Genomic DNA, 24,305 nt, shown 5'->3' on the forward strand with positions numbered 1-24,305 from the left:
TAAATTTAAGTTTAAAAATTACTTTGGAATTTCTTACAACCTTACAACCTACATTGAGCAAGTGATTTTGTCTCAACTTTTCTCACCGATTGTTTTTATTTTGTTTATTTTTGGTGAAAAGAAAGAAATAAACAATAGAAGGTAATGTTTTTGCAAAGAATAAGGAAGACTCTTTTATACAAGCTTCGGTATAGAGAAAAATATGAAATATAGAAATTATAATTTGTTATGTTCAAATACCATGTGTTCTTAAATTGTGAAAGGTGTAAAAATAAAAAAGGTTGGCCTAGATGGATATATAAAATTTACCAGATATTGCTCATTGCAATGGACTATTTGTTTATATATTTAATTAATTAATTAATTAATCACTACAGAGTGAGTGGCCGAGCGGTTAAGACAGTGGAACCGTAATTACGTAGCCATAACATCGGCAAGGGTTCGAGGCTCACTCGCTCCATGGTTCTGGTGGTAGAACGAGTCTTCTCGGATAAGGACTATAAACCGTAGGTCCAGTGTACACATAACTCATGCGCACTTTAAAACCTAGTACATCTTTCGAGACGAGTAGGAGGTTACCCCGGTGTACTAGTCCACACAAACACAGCCACTGTCACACACAGCCACTGTGCAAATTGGGACTGGACCGTTTTAGAGGTGTTTACCACATGTTGGTCCAGATCCTTCACTAACTGAGTTAGTGAGAAGTCGAATAAATAAATAAAAAAAAATAAAAAATTAAACGCTATGAAAAATGTCTGGCAACGTCTACTTTCTCTGTATGTACATACTGATAAATATGATTTATTCTATATCAAATATATAGCAAGTTTTTAACACACTGTTATTGGGAACTGTGTCTACCCACAAGTTTTATCACCTTGCTTCTATTGCTAATACATGGCATTTATAATATCATTAATTTACCTTATATTACTTGAGATTTGCTCAGAGGTGTCAAATAATTAGATTGTCGCCATTTGCCATTAATTCACCCATCTCATGGTCGCTTGCTTGAATCTAACAGCCATTAGTTCTCTACACGTCCATATCCTGTTTCTCGTATGTAATATCTTGTGCCTGATTTTAATACCAACTAATTCACAACAATAGGTCTGTAAGTATTCATGTTTTCTTAACAATTGTTTTTTACGGTCTAAAGTTTCATAGTTAACAGAACCTACCTGGTATATTTATTATATAACCCTGAGGTAAAAGAAATGTCTTAAGCTCTGTCAGTGTCTATAATACTATCAAACTACTGTAGTATGACAAAAAAAGTGTGATGTGCCTAAATATGGTAGTGATATGACATCATGTCCATATATGTGCACATCACGTTTTTGTCACACAAAGTTTGATAGTGTAGACAGAGCTTATTAAGGAAAAGTGCAGAAAGTACCAAAATATGCACATTTAAGGAAGCCATAGCACCGGAATATTGTATGATTTTCCATTATTTTACAAAATAATGCTTTTTCCAATTCCGTTAAATAGAAGTGTGAATGCAACTTTACAGGTTATTTCATGCCAGATATGACGTCTTTCATAATTTTGTTAGAATTTTAGAATTATATTGGTTCATTCTAGAGGATAGCATGTCCAAGATGAGATAAAGGAATGCGATTTTGGAGAACATTTTTTATATCAGACATATCATATCTATATGAGATTATTTGTTGATATAAAAAAATATATGTTAACATAGTAAATGATAGTACTGGTATATGGTTACTATGTTAACATATTATAACTTTTAATTCTACAAAATGAGTTTATAAATAATTTTATTATTTACAATCTTCGGTAAATTGAACAAACAAAATGTGGTAAGACAGAAATGATAATTATGATAATAATAATAATAGAAAAAGATGCGCAACATCAATTATTTGAGTTCTTTCTTTCTAGAACGATCATGTATGACTGCAGTTAGAATTTATAGATGACATTTATTTCTTTATTTTACACAACAGTATGGAATTTCTATGGAAAATATAATAATCAAGAAGTTAAATTACAAACTGGTCCAATTCATCTTACAAAGAAACACAAATTTATTGCTAGACCTATCATATGACTCACACAGATGATTTAAATCTGTTATAAAATATATAATTCACGACACTATTGCTGGAATATTATATATCATTGTATAAACTTGGTTTAATAATTTGTGAGACGTGAAAAGCAGTTTCTATGATAGGTAGGAAAATCTATGTTCTCTAATAACTCATTTTATTTTTTAGTATTCTACTACATGTGTGTAAGTACGGTATTTGAAAGATTATAAGATTACAAAATACCTAGTGTGTTGCTAATGCACACTGAATAGTACTTGTAATACTTTTACTAGAATAGCACTAGAAAGAAAATTATAATCAGAACGTGTGATTGAAATGTAAATGTAAAAAAAAAATATAACAGTTAATTGCTTAATATTCTCAGAATATTAAAATCTATTATTTTTCCTCTTTTTAAAAATCATTATTATATTGAAATTTATAAATGTGAGAGAGTGATCAATCTATCAAGAAGACTTTTAAGTTATATGTCAATATAAAATATATCCAAATCAATTACAGTATATCTTTATTCATTGAAATGAAAAATCTTTACCTCACAGACAAAACATACTGGCCAAGTCACAGAATGGCAGATTAGTGGAATCTTTAATTACAATACAATACAATACAAATCTTTCTTTATTCTGGAATAGCTCTTTCAATACACAAGTACTGGTCTCCCAAGAGGTCCAGATTTGGAAAAAAATACAAGAAAAATAAAAGTAAAAGCTATATTAAAACTATGTACAATAGAAGTTATACAAGATGTTTAAATTCAACTTGACTAAATGTCTCATAATTTTTACGGATATGTACAGGAAGATTAGAGACTTGGATATTAATACAATGTTATCTTGTTTATCCAATAGGATTGGTTATCTCCATATTGTGTCACATGGGTAGGCTACTTAAGTTCTTGCACTTATATATAGAGAAATTGTGAAGATACTTCAACCACTCTGATTGTCTTAATTCGTATATTTTACAGGTGCCCAGTAGAGAAACAATTAAAAAATGTCAAGCACTATTTAAATTCCAATAAACCTCTATCTATTAGGAACCATTGGTTACTATCATTCCTTATATGGAATAAACATACCTGTATGGCACATTATGACATACTGTAATTAAAAGATATAACTAGCTAGTTTAATGTCTCGGATTACAAATTGCAATAGTATAACCCCTCATAGCACTATTGCAGCACTGGTTAAAGGGTCTTTCACACCTGTTCCGGCACGGTTCCAGTCCAGCGCTGGCGAATCAACAGGGAAAATGAATATTTCGTTTTCACGAGGGTACGTGCATATCTATTGACGCATAACTGCTTCAAGCATCATGAAAAAGAAACGCTCTTTATTTGCCGTGCCGGAACAGGTGTGAAAGACTCTTAAAACAAGTACATGAACAGTCAAATTAGGGTGTCAATTTTTAATACAAATTTTATAAAGTTTTAACACAAATTTTTATAATGTTTCAACATCACTTTTTATTTCACATGGGTGGCTAATGAAAACCATATAATCTATTTTTATTGCCTAAAAGACACTTTATGATTTGACCTGAATGAATTGAACCAAGGTGTACGCTTGAACAGTTTAATCAGACCAAACCAAAAACATCCTAAACATTGTTAAACTTAATTGCTTATAAGTTTTCTAGAATTTGTGTTTGTTGACCTTTATCGATGATTGGTAACCAACTGGATTCGTTTTTTTATGGTCCATAGCAAAACATGTATGTTACATTAATCCATGTATGAAATTTATACATTGGAAAATTATCCATTTTTTTAAAAGGAATTCTATATATTTTCTGCAACGTTTTGCTGATTAAATTTGATGGACAAATACTATGTTGAGTGATTTTACATTCGTATCCAAAGGCTTGTATCAACCCTACATATAACATTCCAATATCCCTGTCAATTTGTATTGAATAAGAAAACGTCAGTACCGCATTTAATGGTACAGAGGTTCATAATGGCAACAAATGCTTCGTTTTAAGCGGCTCATTATCTCTCTGATAGGGTCTTGTTTCCGATCTACTCTGTGACTCATCGTTTATCAGCGCGGTCTTTACGAGATCATCAAGTCATCGAGAACAATGAGACACGTACCGCCCTCGTGTGTTGAAGAAATTGAAAACTTAAATTATGCGATAAATGGAGATATTGTTGTTATTAATCTTGTGCCGCTGAGAGAATATGTGCGTGGAGATTATCGTCGATGAGACGACAAACGTTGTAATCTGATGATGTACCACTGATATATCAGATATCAATTGGCAACATGGCAAATAGTTAATTATTTGCCAATAGTCATGTGTAAATGATTAATAGCTTTGTTTCACAAGTTAATAGTTGAATAAATACTAATCTTCTGTTTAATAGTCTTGAATCTCTACTTTGTATTCTCATAATACATAAATTGATACATTTTATTACTCAGTTATGAGTGGTTAATATCGGTAGAATCATGTCAATGCTTGATTGTTGCTTTCTTAAGTCCACTCTTCGGCTTTCAGTCACGTTCCTGATTCTTCCCACTTGTGCTATGTGCACATTGTTTCATGTTGCCTAAATTTAAATCTATATTAATAGCTTTAGTGCAGAACCCTTTATCTTCTTGTAAACCATAGATCAGATGCAACGTTTACATTGGGGCACTTTCTCATTAACCTCAAGCGATTTTTCACAAAACATGTTTTTTGAAGGCCAAACTTACATTCTGTTATTCTCTGCCATTTTCTGTCACATAATAAAGACGCATATTAAAGACGCAGAGAGTTTTAAAAGTTAAAGTTAATTTGGTTGTTTGTTGTAAATCATTTAGTAACTGGGAAATTGTTGGGGAATTTTACCAAATTATTCTTATCCAATCATTTAAATCATTTATTATGTTCTAGTACAAGAATCTGGACTGCATTCTCATTTTGCTTATTTGAGGAGTTTTGGTTGATACCCAATTTTAAGGTTTGGCATAGTTACAGGAGCTATCACAATTTTGGATGTGCATTATAGTTTCTACACTGTTGAAAGTTTGTTCATTGTTCAAGATATACAGTACATAATGTCTTCTGACAAATTGCCCTTTACAATACAAAATTTAAAGATGTTGCTGTTGTGATCAGTGGTAGCTTTCAACAGATTATGATATTGGTTTTTGATGATCATTATCACATGAAAACTGTTTTCAATCATGTTTATAGGTCAATGTTATAGTTCACTTCATTTTAAGGATACTAACAAGGTGCTTTTGATTAACAATTAAAAATGATAATTAATTTGAACTAATTCCTTTTGACTGATTTCACAGCTATTGACACTGTACATTTATAATATATATATATTTACAAAATAAAACCGATTTAGATTTTGGCTATTAAGTGTCATCAAGGTTCACAAAATGTATGATTACATTTGTTTACTAGGCAACAAAAACATTTTTTATTTCAAAATAATGTAGAAAAATTATCCCTGAACATGAATTATTGATGATTATATAGTAACCTTTTGTTTTAATGACATACCACAAGACTATATGTAGCTATTAATTCTTACTTCTGAGAGTGCACAAAAAGACTTTTCAACTCAAAAGCTGTGAAATATAATGTTGGAAAAACTGAAAAGACCACTTCCTTAAGTAAGAGGAGAATGAATAAATATTACCTGTACAAAAAGATTTTTCAACTTAACAGCTGTGAAATATAATGTTGAAAAAACTGAAAAGTCACTTTCACTTCCTTAAGTAAGGGCCTGTTTCTGCTGCAAAGAAAATAACCGGTTAAAATCGGTGTGAATAAATTAAAATCGGTGTGAATAAATTAACTCCATTTTCTTGGCAGCAGAAACGAGGACAAATTTGTGGTAACCGGTTAAAAGGCAGCGCAAAATAACCGGTTAAAAACACCAATTTAAATCGGTGTTAGAACGCCGTTTAACCGGTTATCGCTGAGCAATTCTTAGCTGCAACACGAAATAACGGTTATTTGATTGACAGTTGTGACCCCGGGTCAGATACCGTCACATACGATGTGTGTTTTCCTCGTGGTTTTGACAGTCGAACGAAGAAGTGAACATGTATGTGGATGAATGAAATCACAAGATATGTTATTCAGTTGTGGGGGGAGAGAAAGTACGGGGAAGGATGGCAGGCAATAGAAAAGAATCACAGATAATAAATAAGAGCATTTTTGCGAAAGTAAAATAGAAATTTGGGGTGGAGTTCCGGGGACTACCCAAGCTAAGCAATTTGAGGCGTTAGGTACACGCTCGCGAAGGGTATGGATGGGCCTATATACCAAAACGGAAAAAAAAGGACTCAGAATGTTGCAAATACCTACCAAACGAAAGTAGATAATGGTTAATTAATTATGAAAACCCAAATTTTATAGCAAAAATCATCCGAATTTATGTTATAAACGATGAATTTAGCAACAAAAACTTTATCCAAACGAGCGTGTTTATGGCACGGCCTTAGTGCCTTTAATAGGAGAACAATGAACAATCTTACTTTGATCGTTTTACATATATATATATCGACCGAAAACAAAGGTTATCAGAGCCTTTTATAATATATTAAATATGATTTTATTAAGCATAGAAATGTGTTATTATTTATGTTAGTACATAAATATACGAAACAATGTTTAATACTCATTATTCTATTAAAGGCACTATGTGCGTGCGATTTTCTATGACTTGGATACTCTCGTTTGATTTAAGTTTTTGTGGCTAAACTCGTCGTTTTTAACATAAATTCGGACGATTTTTGCTATAAAAGTTGGGGTTTCATAATTAATTAACAATTATCTACTCTCGTTTGGTAGGTATTGCAACATTCTGAGTCTCGTTTTTGTTTCCGTTTGGTTTTTTGTAGGACCGGGCTCGCGAAAGACAACAGTCGTTCACGTGGGAAGGGCCGTGTGTCATCGCTTTTGTTGAGGAATTAGGCTAGATAAAAATTATCCTAGGCGATCGGGCGCTGCACAACCCTCCCCATGTTATTGAAGGCGCCATGAGAATTAATTTTATTAGCGATCAGTAAGTAGGCTTTACAAAAAACAAAACTTGTAGACCTGTAGACAACATTTTATTATTTTAACATGTTTGAGATGTTCGGCGATATACACACGTGTGTACTGACGACGTCGATGTAAACAAACAGCCAACTTACTACTTCCGTCTGAGTGTATTGCATTTTGGGTAATGATGACGTTTTGCTCGACGACCACCCATAGATTTAACCGGTTATTTCGGAGCACAAATTGAGCAGAAACGCGGTCTTGTTATTGTTATCTATTTTTAATCTATTTTAAAATAACCGGTTAAATTGCGTTATGCAGCAGAAACAGACCCTAAGAGGAGAATGAATAGATATTACCTGTACAATTACTTGGACACCTGTGTTAAGGTATAGTTGATGTGCATGTGGGATGGTAGCAGGAGGTAAATGATAGATATTTTAAAAAATAAAAAAAAAGAATATGATTACTAATATAATTGCTACTCATTGTCTCCTCTCCATTACAAACATTTTTTTAGGACTTGGATACTTTAAAAGAATTTCTTCTGCACATTGAAAACAATACAAATTAGTGTTGCATGACTGTTGTGTAGATTAGAATAATTACACTATGGTAGCTGTTTTTCAAAAGCAATCAGAATTTCCATTACACTTTTTAACATTTTTAATTGCAATGAGAAATTGCATTTTCTATCAATACAATACAGGACACAGGAAACAATTTAATTATATATTACAAACAAAATATATAATATATAAATAATTTATTTTTCCAAAGCTTGATAAATTGTTTGTATTTATAACTATTTATAAATTAGAATGTGTCAATTTTTTTTAAATATTAAATTTCTTTTGCAATATTTTTATGTACGATTTTTCATGTAGGAAATATTATATGTGCAAAAAACACATACTTGTTTGGTGTCCAAACGATTAGTAAAACCACAACACACTGGCTAAATTCATATCACCTCTATCCAGTTTCCTAGGACTGTATAAGACATCATGGGCTAGTAAAGTGTACAGTTTTGTACAAATGTTTTGTGTTTGAAAATATGTTTGGTGAAAAACAGAATATATTATGCTATGCAGGTTCCCACTTAAAACACAATCACATAGGTGCAACGCAGGTGATTTGACCAATCACAAGCAAGAGTCAGATTACTGATTCTGATTACTGATTCATCAGAAGTGGGAACCCAGCTTTAAACAGTTACCTTACCATTCATGTATCTCTTGCAGTAGCTAGAAATGACAATTTCATCAAGTCAAATTTGGAACCTTTCCTTATCTCTACATACCATATGTAACATTGTATTCAAGCGACATAGTTCATCCACTAATTAATGGCAATTCATTATTACTACTTAATTAACGAAATAATTTCTTCTTCTATATGTGCTAATTGAATTAATTATATAGTGTTACGAGCTTAATTAAATGTACAATTCAGCAGAGATTTATGAGTATGTAAAAGTTGTATTATTACATGGAACTTGCATAAGTCACAAGTTCATTCATGTGTCATATGGGAATTATGTATTTTTTATAGCATCCACTGGTGAAAATATAATTACTTTTTCAAGGGGTATCTTTATGTACAGAATGACAACAAAAGGCCAGGACTACCCATTGGTTCTGACCTCACCCACTTCTTAATTAGACTTCTAAAAAAAAATCTACAATTGTTATTGTATTTGTATAACAATTAGTTATATTTTTACATAGTTTGGCTATTTTACTACTGCTTTAAAGCAGACTAATCACTGGAAAGTTAAAACCATGTGAGCTTTCCATAGAACTTTCCCGAATATAACACTGACTATTCTCTTAGCTTTCTGTCAAACCATCAAACATTGTACATTTTCTTTTATTTAAATTCATTCATTTCATATTTTATCATAGGCATCCATCGGTTACATTACAACCTATCTGTCACTTTCAGAATCTCAATGCTTTGTGATGTATCACATGCATTAGTTACATAATGAGAAATAGATGTAATTATAATTAAGATATATAAATGTGAATAGTATAGTTATTAAGACAGATAGTTTTTTGTGATATATTAGGAAAGTAGCAGTTATATTTTCCAATTTAGAGTGGTTATATATTGCGTAAAAACACGAGAATGTGTAAGTAAATTTTACTAGCGATTTTTATACATTACTGTTTTCACTGTTATTGCTTAAAGAATAAATCATAATTTGGATTCACAGAAGTCAAAAACACTTCTTTCTTTATATTATTGTATTCATTTAGAAGGCAAATTATAAAAAACTGAGTATACTGAATCATTGTGTAAAATAGTACATAATTTTGGTGTTTATTTAACTGTTAACCATTACGTTTACTGTGGATTAGATTATTTTGTTACATAGCACTGAATCCTTCTATTATTCTTTTTCTTATATATTTTCAGCAAGCAAACAACAACAAATAGTTTAATTGTTCCAAGAGGTGACAAAAAGAGTCAAAAGCCTCGTCACTGATTAGCATGTATCTCTAAAAAAAAGTGTTATTTAGAAATGCCTAGTGACTTTCTTGGTAACAGTTGTACGATTGATTCGAGGTACAACTCTAAGTGTCAATTTTAACATGACAGTGCATTGCCTTAAGAAATCTGACTTTTCCTAATCACTTTGATCAAAATTATTATTCATAGGAAGTCATTGGACACGCTTATGAAATTATGTTAAACAAACAAAACATGACAGCAGAATACACATTGTTTTAAAAAGGTCAACAAAATTTAGCAATTTTTTGTTTGTAATACTGTTACCCATTTATGACTAATATTCTGTAAATCGTTGTTCTATAGACATTTAACAAAAAAATGTCATTGAAATAGAATTTTGAACTATTATATTGTTGTTAAGTGGCACTGTAGCCTTTTGGTAAATGTTGCTGCTTTACCAATGCGAGGGCCAGGATTTAAATCCTGGCATTACCATAGTAACAGTATTCATCAATCACACATGAAGCAATTAAAAAAATTTGACTTGAGTGAAATCCTTGATATTCATTGACTTAAATGAATATATTAGATAAGTGTAATAGGTGAATGCCATATGTAAACAGTTCTACTACCTCAGACTTATAAGCATTTATTGATGAAGAGCTAGTGTTGCTCGAAAGCTCTGCACATTTTTCTGAATGTTTTATATTTTGATTTAGTTTTTTGCTAATTTTATTTTGTATTTCCAACGAGATCCAGAAAATGATACCCACAGCGTTGTCATTTTTTTTCAGATAAGCCTTTGGATATATATATATACATTATATTTATGTTTATTATCCTGCTGTTTAGTATGTAAAATTAAAAAAAAAATTGTTTAAACATTATACACCTAGTTACCAGCATGTTTATAAATAAATATAATCTTTGCTCTTGACCATTCAAATTTTAATTTCAGAAAACATATTTTTGTAGGTTGGTTAAATATAATTTTTTGCTACCAGGCTATAAGTAGTCTTTAATTAGTGACACAACTTGATTTAAAGACACTGTTATTTTTACCTGAAAGAAACACCTGCCAGACAAATAGTTTGAACTGTTTAATATTAGAATGTATTATATTTTCAAAGAAATTAATGTTAACAACATTTCCTTTGACAATAGTTCATGGGAAATTAAATCACCAATTCAAATATTTCTTTATGTTCTACAGTCGTTTAATGAAGTGTCTGTCGCCTTTAATTTGATTTAGCCGCAGACTTTCACTCCTAAGCTGGAAATTCAACAAAACAAAACATTTGATATTAATTGTGTGAAAACTTTCACAGTTTTGTCAGACAAAAGTCTAAAAAAGAAACAAGTTTTAATTTAAAATGTGGGAAATTGCTTTTTAACTTCATATTCAAAAGTTAAAATAATATTTTTACACTGATTAACCTCTGGTGATCTATATTTAAAAAAAAAAGGTTTTCCCACTGGATTATTATTTATGTAGTGATATCAAAGTTTTCAAGTCAATTACTAGAAGGTACTATCATTGCTAGTAATAATTCTAAATCATGTCGGCTTTCCCTACGGCTTTTCACGCCTTTATGACATTGTCTAACCTTTATGTAATAATATATGTATATAAATCCATAGTCAAATTACTGGAGAAAAAAAATACAATGCTCTGGGTATCTCAGTGGTTTGATCTCAATAGAGAAATAAATAAATAAAATAGGCATAAAGCTAAATAAACTAGCTAGCTATACAATAGAAAGCAAAGAGTCAGAAAGAAATTGCAGAGCTTTCAGGGTTGTGTTTACCCCTTCAAAGAGAAAAGAAATGTATAATATGATTTTCTATATTGTAACAAATCAAAACAATTTACTTTTGAAATGAAATATTCACTTTAAAAATTGTGTTTTACAAAACTGTAAGTTATACATCCATTAAAAAGAAATCTAAATAAAGAAAAAAATTGCAGTAGTATAGTATAGTGTGACATATTGTGCATACATATGTTATAATTGATATTCAATTCTGCTTTCTTAAATAGAAAAAATAGTGAGCAAGTTTAAATATGAAGCAATTAGAAATAAAAATTACAAAAAAATTATTAACAAATTATTAATAAAATATCTGTCATCATAAAAAAAAGTTAAAAAGCTATCAGGTAAAAACAGATTAATTATTCATATGATAGATTATTTCACTGTTAACTGACATAGATAACACTTTCAATTTTGATATACACACTAAGCCAATGAAACATCTCAATAAATACAATTTAAAAGCAGATTTATGAAGAGAAAGATGATAATAAATTATTTCTTTTAGCCAGCTAGGTTATCTAATGGTTGTGAACTGTATGCTCTTTGCCGTAGGTACCAGCCATATTTTATTTTCAATGATTTTGTTAGTAAAGGTAAATTTCAATTACATGTTGCTTTCCAGCATTCTCATTCTAAACAAAATTCAGATGATAGTTTAAAGGATACGCTAAGTTGACACTGAACTTTAAGCAACTCAACTGAAAGGAACTTGTTGCATTAGAGCGCTTTTTGAGCAACTTGTGTGTGCTTCATATTTGGACACTGGAACTGATTGTACCTATTTGTTGTTACCATACCGCTCACACAACACAATTTGTATTTGTATAAAGAATCAGTATGGTGACATCGAACTGCTGGCTACTGGTCGCAGTTCCCTACTACCGCACATGTGACGAGATTTAAAGTTTTCAGTTCTTTTCAGTTTAACTCTGATCAGTATATATTTTGTGTTACTTTGAGATGCGGTCAGTTGAGGTCAGTTGCGTTCAGTTGCTCAGAGCGCTTATTTCGACACAGTTGAGTTGAGTTCCGTGTTGACAAAAGCGTTAATATGTCAGGAGAGTTTATTATCTCTCATAACAATTTTCAAAAAAGGACAAGGAAGGGGTTTTTAAATCAGTAAAAAAAAATTAACAACGGCTCATCTTTCGTTAACGTTACTACTTCAGTCACATCTGTGCTTACAAAAGTAGTCCCCTAGTTAGGCCTATGCAAATTTCCCTGTAGGTATAATAATTGTGCGCCTGGCCTCCGTCCCCACTAAATGTTATGTTGATCTCCCAGTGCTTATTATCATGTTGTATGGTTACTGTTGGATAAAGTGCTTTTCTTCTGTAGTTTGGCACATTGCAAAATATCTGCTTTGAGTAAATAGTAATCAAATGTGTCTGTACAAGTGAAATATGTTCTTATAAACTGCAATTTTTGCCATTATAGCAGATCATTGAGACACTATATTAGATGGATGGGTTGCAGGCAAGATTAATGCTAACTTTATTTGTTTTAAAACAGATATCGTTTTTACATATTACCAGCAAACTGAAATTTTAGCTTTTAAATCCTTTTAGACAAAACCAGGACATCCTTTCTTTTGACAGGTTTGATGTATGATGATAATTATTGCTTTATATTTTATTTTACATTTGACCAAGACATAAAAAGGAATTCTGAAGATATATAATATAATTTATAACTTTGAGAAATTACTTAAATTTCTTATAAAATTGATGGTGATAAATTAGCTTTAGAATGATATTCTGTACTATATTTATATAATTCATATTGGTACTTATTTTTCCATAATTTATCTGTTTTTTTATTACAACTATTTATACAAAGATGTTTAGAAAATTGAATACAGTACTCAATTTCAGATATTTTCTCTGATGTAGGTCTTTATATCATATAGTTTATATGCACTACATGGTAAAATATACTTTAAAAGTCTAAAATAAAATATATCAATATTGCAATATAATTATTTTTATGAAGTTGAAGTATACTCTGAGACAACTATGGTATACTGTACAGTTTGCGCAATAAAACAATTCAACTTGAACCATTCTTCATATGTTTTTTGTACATGCGGCTTTACAGTATGAGAACTATAAGAAATAATAAATCTGGCGTTTATTTATGTCGTAGACAGCTGACTTAAATAAAAAAAAGCACTATTTGAAATTATGGAAAACCATGTTAGTAACAGTTCATTGATTACTGAATGTCAGGCGGTAAGTGTTCATAAGAAACGCAGAACGTAAAATCCGGCCACAAATGGAGTAAAGTGATATGTGTCGTCTGTAGTATGACACTTTTGTCTTTTATTGATGTCTTTCGTCTCTTGCACTTTCTTTTATAGTTCAGTCTGGATGTGCATGTTTATTGTAAGACATACCCAATTATATTGTTAGAATTATGATCATGGCCAGGATTGATAATAGCCACAATGATGAAAGTAAGATACGGTACACACTAAACAATAACACTGGAATCTTTGGTATAGTAGAACCATGATTAGTGTTCACCAAACAGAGTGTCACTTATAGGGTGTTCCCATAATAGGGTTGCTGCAGTGTTAAAACATTTATCCTAATTTTTTTTTTAACGAAAGTGTCCCCTGAAAAGAGATATCCTAAGTATTTTGAAGGCTTCATCATTAAACGGAAAATGTAACACATTCAAAAGTACTTTGTACAGAATTCAATGTTTGCATGTGTAACAACATTAAACAAAAATCTCTTATTCCCTCACCAAGATTTTATTTGTGTACATAAATACAAAATGAATACAAGGACATCGATACACTAAACCCTACACATTGCAATAGACACACTGTTTTTTCCATTGTAGTCTCACGCTATAAACATATTTGATAATCAGAATGTGTAATTTATATTTTTTGGTGATTGTTTGTTCAAAATTTCGGTTATATTTTTGAAAACTGTGATGATATAGTCTAATAAAACAGGCAGGCTGCAAACTGGACTCCACTCGGCAAATTGTGTTTTGGAAAAACATAATTTGATAGCCTTTTATTTGTATATGTTGTACATATCAGCAAAAAATAAAAACCATTTTATGAAATGCATGAGCAATGCTATGAACTTCGCCATTAACGTTGCTGATGTTATTCCCAACTAATGTTCGTCTTTGAAGGTAAAATTAAATCCGTTGGCTTAAATATCTTATGATGTCCACATTCCCTCGGGAAAACTTGTTTACATAACAAGTGTGCATTTTAAGTCATTTTCAAATGTGTTGTTAAGTTAAATTGTATTGTGTTTGATAGTGGCTAAAACTTCTGTTATGATGAGCATCGTTTCTGACACCTGATAGGCCTATCTCACCCTAAATGCGGATTTATTATCCTGAATAAAACTGTTCAAATATCAAAAAACACCGATATATGAAGAATATTAGAAATACATATTGGGTGTTCACATTTGCATTATTTAGATATCTTTATGAATCATCACGTAGACGGCACTATATACATTTCTTTTATACATAGTTTACAGTTACAAAATTTAAAATTGTTTGATAAATATCAAAGATAAATGCATTTTATTCTGTACCTTTACCACATTTTTTTTTGATCAGAAGCTTTTTACATTTATTATTTAAGGTATCATTTTAAAGATTCTTTTAAAGGTCAGATTTATGTAAATTTCTCCATGGGTTATGTTACAGTTTACACAAAGATCATGCAATCATAAAATGTTGAAAAAGCAGTTAAAGTTTTTTATTTGAGATGTTCAAATTCCCTAGATGACATTTTCAGGTATAAAAGAATTCACCCTACTTTACCTAGTGATTATTCTAGAGATAATAGGGAGGTTTTGCAACCTTACGAATACGATAACGAAAACGGTTACGTCACACATTTGTGAAACTTTTGAGCAGATCCCCATTTCATATTCGTAAAGCGTTTTCGTGTTTACGAATATCATCAGTCATATTCGTAACTACAAAACGAGTATAGTTTTTGATCTATTTTGCACATTTTGCATTTGAATCAGGAATTATTCATGATTATAATATATTTAAAAATGTATTGAAAGTAATTTACTAAAGTAATTTACTGAAATGCCAGGTAAATTTTGATAATTAGCAGTTGTTAAAGTCCTCCCTTGCTTTGACATTACGCTAGGCCTAGGCAGCCAAGCAACACGTACAAGCGCTTCGCTCAATTTTACCGCAGTCATATTTTGGACGACGCCCTCAATATTCGTTGCCATGCGAAACAGATTTTTACTGGCTTATGAAAACAAATATGTGTGCGTGACGTATCCGGTTTTCGTTATCGTATTCGTAGCGTTGCGAAACCTCCCTACTATCGTTTAGAAAAATACTTTTTTGCTTAATTTTCTTTTAAAACTTACATTTTTATTTAAATGTTAAATTTCTTTTTTTGTATCTGGTAGAGGACTAATATACTGCAGTATTAACAGTTTTTAAATATAGATATCAAGTACAGTGTGTAGTTCGTTAAAGAGCATGAGCACATGCTTGTAGCTTGGGGTTATGATGCTTGTCTACCAATCAAAGGATTCTGGGTTCAAATCCTGTCATATGTCAGGATGACAAATTTTAACTCCACTCTCAAAGACTTAATAATACCTTGTTTATTATGTAGAGCATCTTGTGTATATGTTTGTCTTTTTGTGCCTGGGATTGCCACCTCATAGTGATTAAATTTGCTTATTAGTTATCCTTGACAATTTGCCTAAATATATAAAAATAAATAAATAGTGCTACTGGGGATAGTTCCTTGAGTGAGTGAGTGAGTGGCCGAGTGGTTAAGACAGTGGAACCGTAATTACGTAGCCATAACATCGGCAAGGGTTTGAGGCTAACTCGCTCCATGGTTCTGGTGGTAGAACGAGTCTTCTCGGATAAGGACTATAAACCGTAGGTCAAGTGTACACATAGCTCATGTGCACTTTAAAGAACCTACTACATCTTTCGAGACGAGTAGGGGTCTACCCCGGTGTACTAGTCCACACAAACACAGCCACTGTCACACACAGAAACTGTGCAATTGGGACTGGACCATTTTAGAGGTGTTTACCACCTGTTGGTCCCGATCCTTCACTAACAGTGTTAGTGAGAAGTTGAATAAATAACAAAAAATAAAATATACAATGTATTTGTAAGGTAACCATAAAAATGTCATCTATTTTGTTTAAAGGCGTTTCTTTAGTGTCTATATGTAGGCAAGATGAACTAGGTCAGTTTTGTATCACTATGAGGGTTGCCTGCAGATATCAGTGGAATAGACTAATGAACATTGATTATTTTGAGACTGGACATTACCTTATTAGTCATTTATATTGTTACTTCAATGAATTAGGAGAAAAAACAAACACCAAGTATTGTGTTAATAGTGATTTTCTGTCATGGTGTAGGATGCTGTCAATATGTTCCACAGTAATACATTTGTTTTGATAATCTAAGTTCTGGTTTGTCAGTTTCAATCTGACCATTTTTGGGCAGGACACATGCATTTATTACTTTACTTAAATTAATCTCTTCCTATCACATAAATTAATTTTGAATGAGATCCCACAAGCAGAATCATTAAAATATATCTAGTATAGCAATTTTTCAGATGACTGCTCGGACTTAAAGGATTCCTGATCCCTTTCCCCAAATCAAAAGTTATAGCAACTTTTCCTCAAAACCACACTACTTTCGTGGCTATTATGTGTTGTATAAGATCCAGTCTATTGATTCTTAAAGTTTTTTCTTCAGATTTTAATGATTAAGAGGGCGTGGTTGCCTGTTTTTCAACCACCCCTTTCTCCATACTTAAACCACTGCTCTTAACGGCATCAGAATGATTGATTCTTTATTGCCATGTTTGTGAAATTGTTTTCCTGCCAGCAGTTTTTATTGATTGAAGTTCTGTATGTGAGTTGTCCATGCTGTTGTCCTCTTGTAATCCAATAATTAAAGTGTAATGAACCCATTTTTAAAGCTTTAACAAAAACCTAAAAATATGTAAGCTATCTTACAAAATTGTATTTTTTCTTATGGATACCTTGTATTGCAGGGCCGTATCCACCAGTATGGTTGGTAAGATTTTAACTTACCACTTGTTCACAGACACCTTTGACAAACCAGTGCCTTGAATAAACCGACCACTTTATTTCTTGTAGTTGCATAAGTGTATTGCTTTTATTTTCATTCTTTCTATCTAGGTCTGCAAAACTACAGAAATAACATTTATATTTACTACAAATGTCAAATCTTAAAAAAACATACATTTATGAATTATTAATAAAAGATATTGGAAGAAAAAATATCGAAAATTGTTCACATTTGCCTTTTGATAACAGTGTCAAGTCATATTCTGATTTACCTTTGTCTAATAGAAGAAGTTTTAGGCTGATCTATCTATCTTGTAACTTTCCCTTTAAAATTCTGTCAAAGCTAATTAAACTGGAGTTTCCATAGAAGCCTTTATAAAAATGTCCAGTCCGTAAATATAATATAGGATATCAAATTTTTACATTGACATATTTATTGCTTGTTTTATTTTTATCTTCACTGAGATCCCCAGCCACTAACTGATACCCACAGCATTGTCTTTTTCCATCACATTTGGGCCTAATAAATTCCATCCTCTAGTGTTTGTTTCTTACCCCAACAGTTATACTTGGTCATACTGTAATATTAATTCAAAGCTGAAAGTATCCTATCATGGTCTATTTGAAAGAAATAAATAATATCTTATTAAAAAAAGAATTTAATAAAAAATATATTAAACTAATTGTATTACAAATTACTTTTTATATTACATAATTGAGCAGTTATATTAATTGAATTTTTTTAAATGAAACATGGAGGTAATAGTTAAGAAGTTAGTTAAGGAATGTTTTCACCTCATACGTCATGTATTAACAAACAATAGCTCGGGGCATGAACGTGTCAAAAAGAATGATGTACGCAGTTTTGCGACATGTTTTGGATTATTATTGATTTTAAGAAAATTGTTGCTCATTTTCACCGTAACAGATTATTTCTCTACTTGATGCATAGAATTTTCATTTTAGTATAAATTTTGGTTTTTTAGTGCATTAATTTTTTTGGAAAGACGATGTTTTTAAAAATATTTTGATAGATAGAAATATTGTTTGAAAGTTGTATTGTTTTAAATTAGTATATTCATTAACATTTTCTGCTGTGAATAATATTTGAATTTTGTATCTTTATAATTTGTTTGTGTATTAAAACAAATTTTAATGAAACATAGAAAATATATTGTTTCAAATTAGTATATTCTTTACAACATCCCAATAATAGTATTTGTATTTTGTATCATTACAGTTTGTCAAGTTGGGACATACAAGGCTGGTGTGAACACTGATTCCTGCCGCCCATGTCCAGCTAAGAGTCATGCTGACTCAAAAGGAATGCCTGAGTGTACCTGTATTCCAAACTTCTACAGGGCCCCAAATGACAAACCATCAGACAGATGTACAGGTACGATTATCATTTTATTTATTATAAATCATAGACTTTGTTGTTGGTGGTGGTTGGGTGGAGAAGTGCAAAATGGTATACAAAATGAATGTTTTGTTTTTTTCCCGCTTAATAGGGGGTATATTTCTTTTGTTGAAAAATTAACATAAACTTGTATTTAATTTGTTTGCTACATCATGAAATCAGGTCAAAGGGCAGCACTTTGAGTAGAACCATTTAAGAAGACTAAAAGTGAGGTTTTGTTTTGAACATAACAGACACCTGGCTTTGGAAACAAAATTCTCAAAATATTTATAAAAAGCTAAGTTTGCAATAGAACCATTAAGTGGAGCTTCTGCCATACAATATAGAACTATAATACTGATTGTGTGTTGTATGAAATGAATAGACACATGGCAAGAATAGAATCAGGTGTGTTACACTGTATTAAAGAATTATAACTTTAAAGTCATAATATACATAATTTGTGACAGCATTTGTATTAACTTTTATTGACTGATAAGATGAACATAGTCAAGAAAACTGACTGCTTGAATCAATATTTACTTATTTGTTTGTTTACTGATTTGTTACTTTACTGATTTACTGTTTTACAGTATTATTGATTTTAAATAAATATACTGTAAAATATAAATGATTTAAAAAATACAAAATATTAGTATGTATTTTATTTACTGCAGAGTGTTAAAATTAATTGATTTATTTTTAAATATCAATGTAACCATTCCTTGCAACTATAACTCCAATAATTTAATCATTGGTGAAATTTACAATCAATTTTTCGTGTTTATATTTTATGACCGAAATGGAATAGAATGAATTACTATAATTAATAAATTCAATAAGAATTTGAACTAACCTGAATTAGAATTGCATCAGATAGATGTGTTGTTAAAATAATTTATAGTAAACCTGTAAATTGAACCACAACCTCTTAAAATGTCTGCTTATTAAAGTATCCCTGATTGATTCATTATATAGGAATAAATTATGACATCAAAATGATGTGTTGTAATATGTAGTACTAGATTCTGACGAAGGCATATATATTTTCCACTCCAATCAATAGTTGTTGAAATATTTGTAAAAAACCCTGCTACTATACAATCTTGACAAATCTAAGTGAACATTACAAATCCATGATTGAAGGATTTGCGACTTCATTCAAACGTACATATCACAGATTGGCTTGTAGAACCTCAGGGTTATCAGGCCGCTCTCTTGCACTCTTTCGTATCATTCATTACTCGTGCATCACTCGATGTTTACCAATTCGCTTATAAAAACTTTAAGATTTATACAATTATTTCTACTAGTCTTGATTTACCATAAAAAAACATATTGGCTGTTCATTATCTTATATCACTTCTATTTAGTTTATAAATAACCTAAATTAACTTCTGCAGCAGTATGTAATTAACTCTGTTGATATTTCTAGCAGTGCAGATGAACTCGGACAAAGTGTTTTTATAAGATTCTATTGAAGTTTACTGTATTTCGCGTCTTCCTGAAACAACAGGTAGTAGATCGAAGTCACTGATGCAAACAGCCACTTTTGTTTATATAATTATGGAAAAATATGGTTTGTTTTCAAATTTTTACAAAACTAAATTAACTAATTAACTGTAGCCAAGTAAGAAAATAATTTTTACTATCACTGCAGACTATTCTATTTTACATATTATATACAAATATATAATTTTCATATAATAGTGTTGATAAATGTGACCACCTTCAAAGTCAAAAGTGAAGGTACTTGGAAGTTTTATAATACCATAATACAATTGATTGAATAAAGTTCACATATACTTAGTACAGTTCTACATATCAGTTTGTTGCAGTTCTGCTAATGATAGATTATTAATTGCAAAATAAAAATAACTTGTATGTTTAAAAATATATCCAAATTATATCACTTGAACATGTGACAAGTGTTGTCAGCACATCTGTACATATTGATACCAATTTACACCAATTTACACCTGTCATCCCCTCAACACTTTAAACATTGCAATACAAGTTGTAGAAAGTTTACAACCTGCTTTCAGGCATCTCGTTCGAAGTGTTACGACAGGTCACAAAGGTCAACAAAAACCGTTGATGGATTTCTTGCACACTGCAACCTGAAGCAAGGATAAACTAGCGGTTTTTAAAACTTGTACAGTTTGCTTGATCATTTTAGTTATTATTAAATGCACTTTGTCATATTCATTTTATAGCTTTTAAACATTAAAGTAGGCTGATTAAGATCAAATGTGAAACTTTGATCTACAGAGTGATTTTAAAATATAAAAGAAATCAAGATTTATATAATAAATCAATTAATGATAATAAACAAATTTAATCATAATTATTAGTGTTAATAATTAATAATATTATTGAAATAAAAAGTATACATATAGTAATATTAATTGATTCTAAAAAAATTATACTTTATGCTACTCTATCCATTAGATAATGATAGTGTAGTGTCTATTAAACCCCTTCTTCTTGATAAATTTTATCACGTTAATGAATGTAAAAATGTAATTCTTTAAATTTTTTTGACTGATAGCCTTTCTCATTTTAAAGGGGGATTCTGGGTTTAAAATTGCTTTTAAATATCGTTTATTTATTAAATAAAAAATATTATAACAATATAGACATGTCAGAATGAAGAAGTAATAACGAGAAATTAAAAAAATTAAATTTCATATACATTTTAGGGTAAATTCATGGAAAGTCTGTTTTTCAGCAGCTTAGGGAAGCTCATTAATATTCATGAGATATTCACAAAATCACGTCACCAGTGGATTCCAAACTCGCGACGTCATGTACGTTGTGTTTGTCAACTAATTTACATCTCTCTCCCCTGTCAAACGACGACCACCCGATCATTGTGAAATACATTTTTTGATTTTAGATTTTCTAAGCTAGGCCTAAAGTGTAATAATAACAGTAGTAGCATATATTTATTTGACATTTAATGAAATACAAAATTTAGTACAGATACGGAGTCATAAATTATACTATTTTTATACCTCTATAGTACAGATCGTATTATCGGCTTCACGTACAATACTACTCTAGGCCTAGCCTAATAATAATAATATGGGAGAGCCATTCTGACTAGGGATTCCATGCCACGATGGCTACGTTAAAACAATGGGGCCCATGGGCCTAGCTAGCCTACTACTAGACGATTGGCCCATAAATAACAAAACCCATCCTAATCCTATCAACCAAACTCCTAAACAATCTAAACCTAAAACGTTCTACAAAATCGGCTGTAAATATTGAAGCAAAACAAGGTCCGATCGTCGTCCACACGTATTATGGTGTCCCGATCGTCTAAGTAGGCCTAAAATAAAATAGGCTTAGGCCTAGTTTACTCTCCAAAAAAGCGGATACTCATGCATCAAGCAAGTAGACCAGGTAGTAGGAAGGAGACCTAGCCGATCCGGCCCAGTTAAAAATTGAGCTAGCTAGTGTAGTAGACCCTATGCGAATTGATACTACCAGGCCTTTTACTATAGGCTGCACTACACAAATATTCAAACTCTCTCATTCGAGCTATATTATCTATACCATTCCGGTAGGTCAAGTCGACCTTCAATCAAATACTGTACATCGTTCATGTTGTGATTATAGACGGGTATACTCGACCCGACCAGTTTGTTATTGTTGTATCTGCTTATCACGTGACGATGCCAGGCATGGGCAGCAGAGAGAGCACGTGTATCGTCGTCTCGCTCGATCCTCAGCAGGAATGTACAGTATACGTTACGCTTCATTGATTTTGATTTTTCCCTAAGTCGGTGCGAAAATCGGCAAACGTAAAGTGCAAACATATCTAATTTTTCACTGTTTTGATGAATTTTCATAAAAAATTGACTTTATAAATGGGAAGACCGACTAAAATTACATCAGATAAGTATAATTTTACAAAAGTAATTGATATGGTTTATGATAACGAGTCGTCGGAAGATGGACCATTTCACGAATTTCCTATTTTGTAACCACAGTGTGATTTTGCCGTAGCTGCACTTGTAATCTGGCCTGATTTCACAGCCTTCGTTCTGCTTCACTGGGCGCTTATATAAATTGAAACTTTTACCGTTCAAGAGACAAACAAATATATTTTACATTTTTTACTATTCATTTTAAACCCGGAACCCCCCTTTAAAGGTATTTAGATTAAAAATGATAAAATATTTATATAAATTTGACCCTTATGTTTTTAGGTGTATATTTCATTAGGGAGGTTTTGCAACCTTACGAATACGATAACGAAAACGGATACGTCATACATTTGTGAAACTTTTAGCTGATCCCCATTTCATATTCGTAAAGCGTATTCGTGTTTACGAATATCACCAGTCATATTCGTAACTACAAAACGAGTATAGTTTTTGATCTATTTGCACATTTTGCATTTGAATGAGGAATGATTCATGATTATACTATAATTATAGATTTATTGAAAGTAATTTACTAAAATGCCAAGTCAATTTTGATAAATAGCAGTTTTTAAAGTCCTCCCTCGCTTTGATGTTACGCTAGGCCTAGGCAGCCAAGCACCAAGCAACACGTACCTGCGCTTGGCTCAAATTTACCGCAGTCATATTTTGGACGCGCCTCAATATTTCGTTGCCATGCGAAACAGATTTTTTTATGGCTTACGAAAACGAATACGTGTGTGTGACGTATCCGTTTTCGTTATCGTATTCGTAAGATTGCAAAACGTCTCTATTATCAGCTTGCCGTTAGTTGTAAGAATAAAGATAAAGAATAAAAAAATGTATGTTTAGTTTAAAGAACTTTAAGCAATTAAAACAATAAACATAATTTTTTTAAATGAAATAATGTCAGGCACCATGTAATGAATTTATAGATTCTGCTTTTACGATTTATATAAAGGCTTTAACACTACAGTATGACTATTCTAATATAGATAAAAAAAGTAAATTATTTAGATGCCATGTTCCACCCTTATAATCTTGATTTAATATGATTGTATGTGGCTATAATCCTTAGTATCACTAGGTAATTCAACTCTTACAGGATATTGTGAACATCGCCCTATAGAGCTGTTCAATTTGTCACTTACTACAAATGCCCACAGGACTGTGATAGCAAAAGCATTACATTTAATTGTATTTAGGTAAAAACATTTAACTTAAAGAGGTTTGAAATCAAATGGATCAGTAGTACAAAATTAGTAAAAGTAAAATTAGTACAAAATATGTTTAATATTGTTGTTATTACTCTGCATTTTGTTTGCTGGACCGTTTTGGAAGGGTGGAATGTTCAGAGCCTTTTTACGGTAGTTCATGTTCTTGTTCCCAAATGCTTTTAGGGATTTAACTCAAATTAAATACACTTATAGCAATTTTTTTAATTGACACTCCAATCAGACCATGAATCTTATTCAAACGTTAGGGTTTAATTTTATAATAGGGAGGTTTCG

The 24,305-nt window shown here is 31.2% G+C and overlaps 1 protein-coding gene across 2 annotated transcripts in view; it reads left to right on the forward strand.

Annotated features, from left to right (window-relative positions):
• The window catches only part of LOC140044872 (ephrin type-B receptor 1-B-like), a 171,845-nt gene that overhangs the window by 101,184 nt on the left and 46,356 nt on the right, over nt 1-24,305 (forward strand). For both annotated transcript variants that reach the window (XM_072089563.1, XM_072089564.1), the window contains exon 4: nt 18,701-18,856. In XM_072089563.1, the coding sequence (XP_071945664.1) occupies nt 18,701-18,856 (156 nt within the window). The remainder of the gene's footprint in view (nt 1-18,700; nt 18,857-24,305) is intronic.

This window comes from Antedon mediterranea, chromosome 3 (genome assembly GCF_964355755.1).
Source record: "Antedon mediterranea chromosome 3, ecAntMedi1.1, whole genome shotgun sequence".
In the NCBI taxonomy this organism is placed as follows: Eukaryota; Metazoa; Echinodermata; class Crinoidea; order Comatulida; family Antedonidae; genus Antedon; species Antedon mediterranea.